Raw genomic sequence first — 13750 nt, 5'->3', positions numbered from 1 at the left:
ATGAAATCTTGTGGTCTATTGTTACGATTTGATATATATAGGTTAAACCTATAACTCACCAACATTTTTGTTGACGTTTAAAGCATGTTTATTCTCAGGTGAATACTAAGAGCTTCCGCTGTTGCATACTAAAATAAGGACAAGATTTTTTAGTCCATGTTTGTATGATATTGTGTAAAAACTGCATTCAAGAAACTGATTTCGATGTAACATATTTGTATTGTAAACCATTATGTAATGGTCGTGTGTAAACAGGATATTTTAGATTATCATTATTTGATAATCTACGTAAAGCTTTTTAAACCTTTATTTATGAAATAAAGATTATGGTTTGTTTTAAAAATGAATGCAGTCTTTGAAAAACGTCTCATATAGAGGTCAAAACCTCGCAACGAAATCAATTAATATGGAACATTTTTAATCAATAAGAACGAGACATTTCAAATTGTGCCATTGGTCCCTTCATTTTACCCCAAAAAGCTAACAGCGTCTCTCAAGTTTTTTTTTTTGGCTTTCAGCGTCCCTCTATTATCACCTTTTTTGATTACGCGTCCCTCCGTCAACTTTCTGTTAAAAAGGTCCGTTAAGTCATGTCATGTGCCTTGCATGTGAGGTCAAATTCGTCTTTTAATATTCATCATTAAAAAATTATCATTATCTGTACAGATTCACATTTCATAATCATCTCCCATCTCCCATCACCTTCAAACTTCATCTTTTTTTTTTTCTATAAAATAATCCCCAAAATTTCCAGCACCCAATTTCACAAAATCAAATATATGATCATCTTCATCATCATCATCTAAACATAAACTATACCGAATACCTTTGGTTTACATATTCAGAACTTATCTTCATCGTTCTTCATCCTCATCTACAAGCACAATTTAGGGATTTTCTATTACGAGGATTAAACTTCAAACTAAACTTAGATTCGTGTTCCTGATTGAAAACCTAATCTTCTTCAACAAACCAATTTTGTCAAATCAAGTCTAGATCTGCTGTTCTTCATTCTGTCAACAATTAGATCGTTTCAGCGATTTTCAGATCAAACAACTTCCATATTCGTATTCCTTATCACCCGTTTGAACTATTTGACTCTTAAAACTGAATTAAAAACATCTTTTAGTTGGTGAATTTTGATATCTAAAGTTTTTGAGCTAGAAGTTGATTTTTAAATTCGAATCATATAGTTGTTTTTAAGTTCTGAAATCGATCAAAGAGTGTTAAGCTATTAATTTTAAACATCTTTCATGTAGAAATCATCACCTAAAAACATCTTGATCTTGAGTTTAAATTTTTGTGCTCATAAACTTTGTAACTACTGTTCGTCATATCCTGAATATGAATTCGAAATCTAGTTGTTAAAAAGAAAATTAGCATTCACTAGCTAGGTTTAAGTATTATAATTCAGTTGTGTGCTTCGGTATAAAAGTCAAGAAAATGCAAAACTTTGAATTTTTACTTTTGAGGTTAGTGATAACTGTGAATAAAGTTGTGCTTCAATTCAAATTGAGTGTTCATATAAAAGTCAACTTAAAATGTTGGGTTGTTTTTCTTTTTAGATTTGAAATTAAATGATGGGTTGTTTTTTTTTTCTTTTCTTTAGATTTGAAATGGAATGATGGGTTGATTAATTTAGGTTTATGATATTTTAGTGAAAAAATGAATCTGCAAAGGTGTTCCTTCCTTTTTAGCAAAGAAGATGAAGATGAGGGGCGAAAAGACGAATTTTCCCTCACATGCAAGGCACATGACATGACTGTGACGACCCGGAAATTTTCGACCAAATTTAAACTTAATCTATAAATGATCCCGACACGATAAGCAAAGTCTGTAAGGTTAAGTCTCAAAATTTTAAACTATTTTCATTTATGCAATTACCCTTCGACTGTTCCCGACGATTCATGAACTATTGTCTGTAAATAAATATGTAATTATATTTACATAAATATAAATATAAGAATATATATAATATTTTGAATAAATAAGATACACTTTAATTAATTAGAATTAAAAATGTAACATAACAAATAGAATTTAAGTATAATTAAAAAGAATATATACAAACATTATTATCTATATGTATATTTATGATTCAATATCCAATAAATGTTATCATAGGATATATAATATAATTATTAGATATTACATAGCCAATAAGATATAATATCAACATATTTGCAAATAAAAATATAATTTCTATATTACTTTCAATATTAATAGTAATATATGTATTAATAATATTATTATATATAGCGTATAATAAATATTACATAATCAATAACATGTAATACTAATACATGTAATTACAAGTTAAAACATAAATGTTATGATAATATTATTATCATTACTTTCATTATTATTATTATTATTATTATTATTATTATTATTATTATTATTATTATTATTATTATTATTATTATTATTATTATTAATGTTAAAATAAATATTAATATTTGTAATATTATTAATATTATTATATATATGAAATTTGATATGTATTATTGTTATCATCAATAATATTAACATTATTATAACTAATGTTATTATTAGTATTATAAATAATATTATTATCATTTTTATTATTATTAAAATTATTATTATTGAATATCATTATTATTAATATCATTCTTAGTATTATTTTGGTATCATTATTATTATTATTATAAATATTATCATTATTTCCATTATTATTTTTATTAACAGAAATTATTTTTTAGTAATATTATTTATTATTATTATTATTAATATTAAAAGTATTATTAATATAATATTTGTATTCCTTAATTAGTTGAACAATTATACAGGTAGATACTGAAATCGTTTCACATCCACATCCATTATCTGTAATTTTTGTTTTCTATCTAATGTTGTTAAATATCTAAATCAATTAGTGTACGAATCCAATTAGAAAATTTTGTCTGTTTATTTTTTTTTCTTCTCCCTCTGTTTTAAATTGTACAACCTGTCGACCTATCTTAACTAGCAAACAAGGGCAATCGAATATTGATGCTGTAGGAAATCGTCCTAAATCACATTATTTAAATCTACCACTGCAAATTCAGAATCTAAAAACAGAAAATATAGAACAGATAGGAGTCGGCTCCGTTCTTCGTACTTTTTCACCATAATTCTATTTCAAACGATATTTCAAAATGTGTAAATGTAGAGTTGTTAGGATTCTTTCACTCAAACTAACTACAAAGTATCCAATTCCAATTCGTTATATCGAGTCTAAATTTTGGTGTAACACCCCATTTTTCTCCGTACATGATTTATAAGTGTATTGTGTATGTACGATAGGCGTATGAAGGGTTCGGGACATGTTTGGGTGTTGAGGTTTTGTATGCAAGAAAATGACTCAGATCACGCTGTGTGTCGCGGCGCGACAAAGAGGCCGCGGCGCGGCAATTAACTGGAAATCAGATCAGAAGCTTGACAAAAAATGATCCCAGACCTAGGCAAATGTCGCGGCGCGACATTTAAGGCCGCGGCGCGGCAATGTGGGCGAACTGGTTCCTGTTTTCGCAATATTTAGGTAAAGTGAGGGGCAAATTGGTCATTTCACGTTTGAGCCAGATTTGAGGCTTTAACCTCATCCATTCATTTAATTTTCTAATTTCATTTTCCTTTTCATTTCATTTTCCTCTCAAAAACTCAAACACCCATTTGATTTCAAAGGGATTTTTGGAAAGGAAGAAACGGGATTTGATCTTTGGCGTAGTTGACAAGTTTGTTCTTCTCGTTCTTAGCTACACAGTGATACTAGTGGTAAGCTCTAACTCCGAATTTCATTTTCATGTTCATCATTCAAATTTGGGGCTTTTGATTGTATGTTCATAGATGGAACCCATTTAGTTGTTAATTGGAGATTAACACCAATATTCGGGTTTATTGTTGTTAAAGCGGGTTTTGGGTTGGTTAATGATTTAACCATGTTTAAGACTTGTAAAGGGTGTATAATCACTAGCATTAGTGATTATTGATGTTTTGGAGACCTTTAGGGTTCTTGTGGTTGACTAATTTTGACTAGAGTCGAAATTAGGGTTTGTTGAGGATTATAACCCGAATGTCGATTCAATGAGGGTTGTAAACTTAAAATGGATTAAGTTGAAGTATAAAACCGAGATAAATATGTTTTGGTGTCAAAACTTGTATATGGTGAGATTTTGACCTTATGGGTCAAAATTAGGGTTTATGGGCGATTTTGAGAACGATAAGTGTTTAACACTTGTGTTCGGGTTTAATTGGCATATTAGGGCCATTATCACTTGTGTCAGTGATTATTGTTTAGTTTGGGCGCGGTTTGTGCTTGGAAGTGCAATTGGGTCGAATTTGCACTAAGTGTCAAATTGGGTTGGTTTGTAAATCCACCCTAATTGTGTTGTGGTATTTATGATTATGGAATAGGTACTTTCCATTGACGAGTTGCGGATTACTTGGAAGCATTTTCTTCAAGGCGACAAGGTGAGTGTTAGTATCCTATGTGCATATGTATGTGTAGGATGGGTGCGGGTCGGGTGAAGTGGTTCTCGGTCATAGAGCTCACTTCACATCTAGGTGGATTGATGGACTTGTGTATAGGTCCAATTGACACGTTTGTGCGTTTTGGTTGACCACCTTTGGCGAGGTACACGCTTGTGTGTACGTTATCACACGTGGTTGTGATTTGGATGTTATAACCCCAATGGCGAAGGGTTGATATTGTTGTGAAGTGGATGACCCCGATGTGGTGGATTTTATAATCCCGTGACCTTGTGTTTTGATGTTGAGAAGTGAATCGCGTGTAGTTTGGATTCACGAAGACTCGTGTAGTTCGGTCATCTTATTGAGGTAGTAATCTCGTGTAGTTTCGGATTACTAAGGCTCGTGTAGTTCGGCCAACCTCGATGTTGCGAAGATAGTAATCTCGTGTGGGTTCGGATTACTAAGGCTCGTGTAGCTCGGCCAATCTTGATTGTGGCGTTTGGTATTCGGTAATGGGTTAAGGGGTTAACCTTATTCGTTTTATATTGTTATATATATTAATGTAATGTTGTGTTGTAGCTAACCCTCCGGGTGTAGCTTATTGGCGTTGTTCACATCGTCGTTGGTGAACTTATACTTTGTTGATATCTTTAGCTTGTTGCTTAGAGATCGTACGGTATGCTTAGTGTAGTTGCCTTATACATGGATTCTTCGGTATGCGGTATTTGATATTTTGTGTGGCGTGTCCATTTTATACATATATATGTATGTAGTATATTATCATTCACTAAGCGTTAGCTTACCCTCTCGTTGTTGCTATTTTTATAGGATCGCATGCTTGGCGGCTCGGGTAAGCTTGGGGATTAGAGATCTTGGCTAGGTTGCTAAGAAGATCTTGCTTTTATATTCGATTAGGGTTTGGGTAGCGTAGTCCCAAATCACCATGATCGGTTTTGGTTGGAAACTAAACTAGTCGGGTCGTGTATGTCCGTTTGGACAATTAATCAATGTATTAAATGTTTTAAGGTTTATTAAACCTTCTATTGTATTAAAGATGTTTATGGAAACACAACTGGGACCTAAAGTGTTATTTAAAGCGTATTAAAAGGAAAAAAAATTTATGGGCCGGTTTTTAATAAGGGTTGGGTCGTTTCATTTGGAGTCAAAGTTTCAATTTCAAAAAGTCAAAATTTGTTCTTCGTTGAAATTCAAACTTGTTTTTATGATTCCAGTCAAATTGATTGTTCATAAAGTTTCTAGGAGATAAATGTAACCTTTTTCATGTTATGATCGTAGTCTAAAACACCCTAGAATTCAAAATTAGATGTTGAGTTGTTCATACGTGTTCTTGAGGTCTGTACAGCTTCATTTTATTTTTTTTTGTTTCAATTAATTTAATTATCATTCGTTAAACATTTCTATATCTATTTTAAATCTAGAAATTAAGAAAGTAAATCGTTATTACTTGGTTTTGATCCTTGGTCAATTTGTGTTGTGAAGAAGAAAAGGGAATAACATAATAAACGAGTTAAATACTTTTGGATTGGGAATATATTCAGGAAAACAGAAATCAGACGAGTGGTTAGGAGGTTAGCGGGTGAGCGAGAGGTCTCGGGTTCGAGTCCGGCTATTGGCATTTTTTTTAAGAAGGGCTTTAAAGGTAGTTTTCTTTTTATATAATTATTATTATTATTATTATCATTAGTATTATTATTATTGTTATTATTTTTATTATTATGGTTATTATTATTGTTATTACTATGATTATTATTATGATTGTTATTATTAGTAATATAGTAATTATTATTAATATCATAGTTGCAAGTTTTATAAGTATTACTAATGTTATTATTATTATTATTATTAATTGTTATGAATATTACGATTATTATTATTATTATTATTATCATTAAGTATTAGAATTATAATTATTAGTAGTATTATTATTATTATGTGTTACGAACATTAGTTATTAGTATTATCATTATTACTAATACAAATATTAGTTACCCTTTATTATTATTATTAGCATAACCCTAGTTACAATTATAATTATTATTATTAACAAAAGTATTTTTATTAAGATTACCATTAATAATAAGATTGTTATAAGTATATTTATCATGTAATAAGTAATAATATCAAAAATTAATATTTTCAGTATCATTATTATTAAATTATTATTTTATCAAAAACTACTGATACAATCATGATTATGAGATTTATGGTTAAAGATTATCATTTATAATCTTATTAATAGAATTATAAATAATATCATCCTATTTATTAGTATTATCATCATTAATATTTCAAATATTATCTTAGTATTACTAAAGTACTGTTTTAACAAACAAATAATATATATATATATATATATATATATATATATATATATATATATATATATATATATATATATATATATATATATATATATATATATATATATATATATATATATATATATATATATATATATATATATAATATTTAATACATATAACATAATAAAATTTAATATTGTTATATACAAAATGAATATATGAAACATATATATTATTAATATAAAAATGATATAACTAATAAATTTATATATTTGTTCAATTACAACTATGTATATTAATAAATATACAAATGATATAGGTTCGTGAATCCGAGGCCAACCTTGCACTTGTTCAATGCCATCATATGCATAATTACTACGAAATACAGTATTTGTGAGTTCATTTGATTCCCTTTTACTCTTTACATTTTTGGGACTGAGAATACATGAGCTGTTTTTATAAATGTTTAATTAAATGCTTTTGAGATATATTTTGAACTGAGAATACATGAGCTGTTTTTATAAATGATTGACGAAATAGACACAAGTATTCAAAACTACATTCTATGATAGAATTATTTGGATTCAGAGGTTCGATTTCTATAAGATTGTATTATCGACCATCGGTGAGATGATTTTGCATTGCACGACGCATTAGCTACCGAAATGGTTCGATTTAGTAGTTAGTAACGGTGAGATGATTTTGCATTGCACGACGCATTAGCTACCGTTTTAGCTACCCTCGGTGAGATGATTTTGAATTGCACGATGCATTAGCTACCGTTGTAATATTGTTTAGTAGTTAGTAACGGTGAGATGATTTTGCATTGCACGACGCATTAGCTACCGTTTTAGCTACCCTCGGTGAAGTTTTTTTGCATTGCACGATGCATTAGCTACCGTTGTAAAATTATTTACGGTGAGATGATTTTGCATTGCACGATGCATTAGCTACCGTTATTGAAATTATATTGTATTAACTACCACGGTGAGATGATTTTGCATTGCACGATGCATTAGCTACCGTTGGTGAGTTTGTTTTGAAAGGTTCCGGTGTTCTTCAAATGAATGAATTTTATAGCAGGAGTAGACCTGCACTGATTGTTTTCTAAATATGAGTATCTTGTGGTCTATTATATTATTGGAAATGATTGTTATGATAAACTAATGAACTCACCAACCTTTTGGTTGACACTTTAAAGCATGTTTATTCTCAGGTATTAAAGAAATCTTCCGCTGTGCATTAGCTCATTTTAAGGATATTACTTGGGGTCATTAATGGCATAATTCGAAAGACGTTGCACTCGAGTCATTGAGTTCATCAAGATTATCATTAAGTCAATTATAGTTGGATGTATTATGAAATGGTATGTATGCCGTCAACTTTCGATGTAAAGAAAGTTTGTCTTTTAAAAACTAATGCAATGTTTGTAAAATGTATCATATAGAGGTCAAATACCTCGCGATGTAATCAACTATTGTGAATCGTTTATAATATATATGAACGGGTCCTTTCAATGACTTAACGGACCTTTTTAACAGAAAGTTGACAGAGGGACGCATAATCAAAAAAGGTGATAATAGAGGGACGCTGAAAGCCAAATTTTTTTTTTGAGGGACGCTATTAACTTTTTAGGGTAAAATGAAGGGACCAACGATACAATTATTTCAATAAAAATATACATAAAAACATAAATATATGTATATTTATATACGTTTTACGATATTTTATAAAAATATCTGAGAAATGAGCTAGAAAATTTTATAAATTACGAATTTTACAAGAAAATCTTACAAATTAGCAAGAAAATCCGAGAAATCGTGACTTTGACTAAGTTTGACCCAGTTAACCGAGAAATCTCGGGAGATGAACATCTCTTCTCGGTTTCCTTCTTAAAACAAGATCTCGGGGGAGTTCTCGGGGAGATCTCGGGAGATTTACAACACTGACATACATACATATACCTCCAAACAAACACTGAAAAAAAAACATGCAAACACATACATATCCAATACCATACAAGAAGATACATACATAGATCACTATAAAATAAGACACATTCGCACATTCACCCATACCTACAAGCACACCTACCCACAAACACACATACAAACCAAAGCCTACTCATCTATTCTAATTCTAGCCCTCCACGCATTTCTATCAGAAGTCATGTCCTCGGTCAATAAAAGCTCCTTCAAGTCGAGCTTTGTTCTATCCTCCCACTTATGCGTAGGTCTATCCCTTCTCCTTAAACCGTCAACTATAAGTGCCTCGACTCTCCTAATAGGTGCAGTGTGACAACCCGGAAATTTCCGACCAAATTTAAACTTAATCTTTATATGTTTCCGACACGATAAGCAAAGTCTGTAATTTTGATTCTCAAACTTTTTGAACTAATGTTATATATTCAGTTAACCTTTGACTATTGACCGACGATTCACGAACATCTATTTGTAAATATATATATATATATATATATATATATATATATATATATATATATATATATATATATATATATATATATTTATATATATATATATACATATATATATATACATATATACATATATATATATATATATGTATATATATGTATATATATATATATATATATATATATATATATATATATATATATATAAGTTGGAATATTAATTATTCATAAATAACGTGCAATGTGTATTTAAAAACTGATTTATGTATATTAAAAAAGATATATACATATATATAATTTCAAGTTATTTAGTAAACGATAGTAACATTCGTTTATTGATTCGATTGATATTTAGATAAGTTAACTAAAACGTTTAAGAAGAAAAGTAAAACACTAATTTACTACAGTATTTTCGAATTGCTACAGTACCCGAAAAGCTACAGTGTTTTCGAAAGTCACTATTTGCTACAGTAAAAATCATTTTGCTACAGTGTTTTTTTCTTCGAAAATCACTATTTGCTACAGTGAAACAACTTTGCTACAGTAAAACACTATTTGCTACAGTAAAAACGACTTTGTTACAGTAAATACTATTTGCTACAGTAAACACTATTTGCTACAGCATACTATTTGCTACAGTGAAAAATATGTCGACAAACAAGAAAACAAAACATATTGGGTGCGTACCAGCTGGCTATGCGATCGCATGACAAATGGGCTTGAAACCCATGCGATCGCATGGGGTGCTGTTTCAGAAATGGTACTATAAAAGCTCGCGTGTTTGGCAGAATCCATTCATTCCTCTATCTCCCTGCTCTCTATATTTTTATTTATAATAATAATAATATTATTATTATTATTAAGATTAATAATATTATTATTAATTGTATTATTATTATTTAGTAGTATGAGTATTATTATTAGTATTATACATAAAATACTACGACGAGGTCATGAGCGAGTTATTTCAAAACGGGTTTTTCGAGCGGAATAGAGCTAAGAAAATTATGGGTTATAGCTATGAAAGTTATGGTATTGTTCGGGAGTATTGCTCGTGAGTCAAACTAGTGTTTATCATCTCCGTTGCGTCTACGTACTTTTCTACAATATTGAATCACAATATTGATACGTGAGCATTCATATCTTATCTTTTATATATTAATAGTGTATCCATGTCTAGTGCTCGAGTATATATGTTTATGCATGCTTGTATGCTTTAATTTTGTCGTTAGATAGTTTATGATGAATCACGAATTTGATACATATGCTACTGATATAAAGTATATGATATGCATGTTTTTGAAAAGCTGGCGAAAAATTATTAACTTTTCATTGAGAAATTGCGTGATTTCGATGAACGGATTAAAAGATATGGTAAACTGAATTATGGTTAACGTTAATTAAAATTGTGTTTGAAACTGTAAATTAATATTTAAACAACTTGTCTATGAGATTGATAAATTGAATTTTTAGATATTACAAATCGAGTAAATGAATTTCTATATAAGGCACATTGTGTTTTGTTGATCAATTGTCAAAGTTGACTGTATTATCATGTTTTAAAAGCTTTATAAACACTATAATCTAATTTTACAAGTATTGGAAAAACTATGTGAAATAATAAAATATGTTCGATTGTCATGATAATTCAAATATAATATAGCTCATGAAATAAATAATATTTTGAGTTTGATAAACTATAAATTCTTTCAATTATCAAGACTTATATTATGTTAATAAGCATGTATAGATTTAAAGATCATATTGGGTCAGGTTGACTTTTGAGATGACTTTTGTTAACTTTTACATGTCGGTCTCGAGCATTAGGATTGTGATACACTATGACCTGATCTAGCTTGTTAGACATGTATTGACCAACATATGTTCTCTAGGTTGAGATCTACGGTTATTTTGCATTCCGAGTTTCGATAACATTTCGGTGAATGACCTTATATGCTGCTAAGGTGAGTTTCATATGCTCCCTTTTTAATTTCTTTTGCGATCTATATTTTTGGGCTAAGAATACATGCACTTTATTTTAAACGCAATGGATACAAGTACATACTAAATTCTACATCGAGTTTGAACCGAAAATCCCTTAGCTTTGGTAACTAGTAACTGCCGGTTATAAGAACTGATGGGCGCGAGTAGTTATATATGGATCCATAAGGCTTGACATCCCCGTCTGTTCCAGGTATAGAAACCCTAGCCTGAACTATAAAACAGACGTATGCTATTTGAGGTTAATACACGTTGAATTGCGTTTATTGTACATGTTGGTTGCATGTATCTTAAAATAGGGGTACTTATTATATATACGTTAAAGTTTAGTTACCAGGGTGCTCAATCTTGTAGAATCTTTTGATAAACGTTTCGGATGAAACAACTGAAATCTTGTGATCCACCTTTATGTACAGATTATGCGCAACATTAAAACTATGAACTCACCAACCTTTGTGTTGACACTTTTAAGCATGTTTATTCTCAGGTTCCTAGAAGTCTTCCGCTGTTTGCTTATATGTGATACAAGCTATGTGCATGGAGTCATACATGCTTTATTCGAGAAAATGTTGCATTCACAAAATCATCACCATGTATCTTATTTTGACTGCATTGTCAACGGCTGTAGTATTGTAAACTATTATTTACGGTGATTGTCTATATGTAGAAATCATCAGATATCAAAAACCTTGAAATTAGATATTCATTTATGGTGTGCCTTTTTAAAAGAATGCAATATTTACAAAACGTATCATGTAGAGGTCAGTACCTCACTGTGAAATCGATGAATGATGTATTCGTCCAAAAGGGATTTGGATGGGTCATCACATGCAGTAAGAGGTCGCCTCCTCACATGTCCAAACCATCAAAGTCGTTCTTCTCTTAACTTGTCAATCATGTTTCTAACTTTCAGGTTCTCCCTAAAAACACTATTTGGAATCATATCCAACATCGTTTTACCGCATGTCCACCTTAGCATTCTCATCTCTGCCATCTCCATCATTCTCTCTTGCGACTTCTTCATTGGCCAACGCTCTGATCCGTATAGCATGGCAGGTCCAATTGCCACCTTGTAGAATTTCCCTTTCAGCTTTAGGGGATCTTCTTATCACATAAGACTCTAGTCGCTTCTCTCCACTTCACCCACCCTACTTTACTACGGTGTGACACGTCTTCATCTATCCTCCCCGATTTGTGGAGCATCGAGCCTATGTATTTAAACGAGGTTTGTGGATGCAAGATCTGTTCTCCAATGAAGATGTTTACTCCGTCATCTTGTTCAACATCGTTTCTATCGAAATCACATCTAAGATATTCCGTATTTTGTCTACTAATTTGTAGACCATTACCATCGAAAGATACCCTCCATTGCTCCAGTATTTTATTAAGCTCCTCCTTAGATTCGAAAACAAGCACAATATCATCGGCAAAAATCAAGCACCAAGGGATACACTCTTGTATCCCTCGAGAAAGCTCGTCAAGGATCAAAGCTAAAAGTTAAGGGCTAAGGGCCGATCCCTGATGCATGCCTACTTATATTGGGAAAACTTTGGTATTTCCCACCGGCGTTCGAACGCAAGACTTCTCCCCTTCGTACATGTCCCTAATAACACTAATACTGTATATCTACTCGGGATACTTCTAGCATTAAGGGTTTTCCAAATCAAGTTTCGTGGAACGCAATCGTAGGCCTTTTCCAAGTCTAAGAAATCCATATCAAGGTTCTTTTGCTTTTTTCTATACTTCTCCATATCAAGCCATATCATGGTTTAAGCAATACTCATCTTTTAATAAACCTAGCTTATTTGTCCCCTGGACCAACAAGAAAGTGAACATTCATTTTATTGAATAAATGTGTGTTATGAGAGCTCGTGAGAGTTTATGGAAATTTAAATTTATGATTTTAATAAGCAAAAGTTAAAATTTTTGCTTGGCTTACAATAAAACATAGAGCTTATAAAGAAATAAGCTCTTAAAAAGCTCTTGAAATTAGATTCTTAGAAAAGAAGAGCTTATGAGAATTTTTTTTTTTCGAAAAGCAAGATATGTATTAACTTCAAATTGATTGTACATGAGAGGCTTGTAGCCATTACATATATTGGCATTGAGCCATTACAGCACATACTAAAAAACACACAAATGGAGCTTATACTCAAACAGAGAACTACATGACTAATATGATGCTATCGACACTATAAGGGTGTGACCAAGCAAGTTGTAGAGGGGGAAACCTGCTGCAACACAACCCTTATAGACCGATAATACAATTGCTCGGGTTAGAGATCCACGTTAACCAATCAAGTTTTTTTTCCTTTAATCCGTAATGATGTCCACTACAACGATTTATTTTGAATTTCCATCAAGGCATTCGGGCCATTCCATGAAGTGTTTGATAAGATCTTAGAGTTGCAATTTTTCCAAATTAAATAAGCGCAAGTCCATTCCACCGCTTGCCATACGTGAGAAACTAGACCCGACAACTTATTATTGGACTTTCCTCTAAACGCTTCGTTGATAC

The 13750-nt window shown here is 31.0% G+C and overlaps 1 protein-coding gene across 1 annotated transcript; it reads right to left on the bottom strand.

The window, feature by feature from the left end:
- Nucleotides 1-12324: 12324 nt before the first annotated feature.
- Nucleotides 12325-12998, bottom strand: LOC139854718 (uncharacterized). Its single transcript, XM_071844005.1, has 2 exons — nt 12830-12998; nt 12325-12722 (listed from the first exon to the last, which is right to left on the bottom strand). Exons 1-2 carry the CDS (start codon nt 12996-12998, stop codon nt 12325-12327), a joined length of 567 nt encoding a protein of 188 aa, XP_071700106.1.
- Nucleotides 12999-13750: the final 752 nt, after the last annotated feature.

The sequence above is a fragment of the Rutidosis leptorrhynchoides genome, chromosome 6 (assembly GCF_046630445.1).
Source record: "Rutidosis leptorrhynchoides isolate AG116_Rl617_1_P2 chromosome 6, CSIRO_AGI_Rlap_v1, whole genome shotgun sequence".
Lineage (NCBI taxonomy): Eukaryota > Viridiplantae > Streptophyta > Magnoliopsida > Asterales > Asteraceae > Rutidosis > Rutidosis leptorrhynchoides.
Note: the sequence above shows the minus strand (reverse complement) of the source record. Positions and strands in the feature narration are given on the sequence as shown.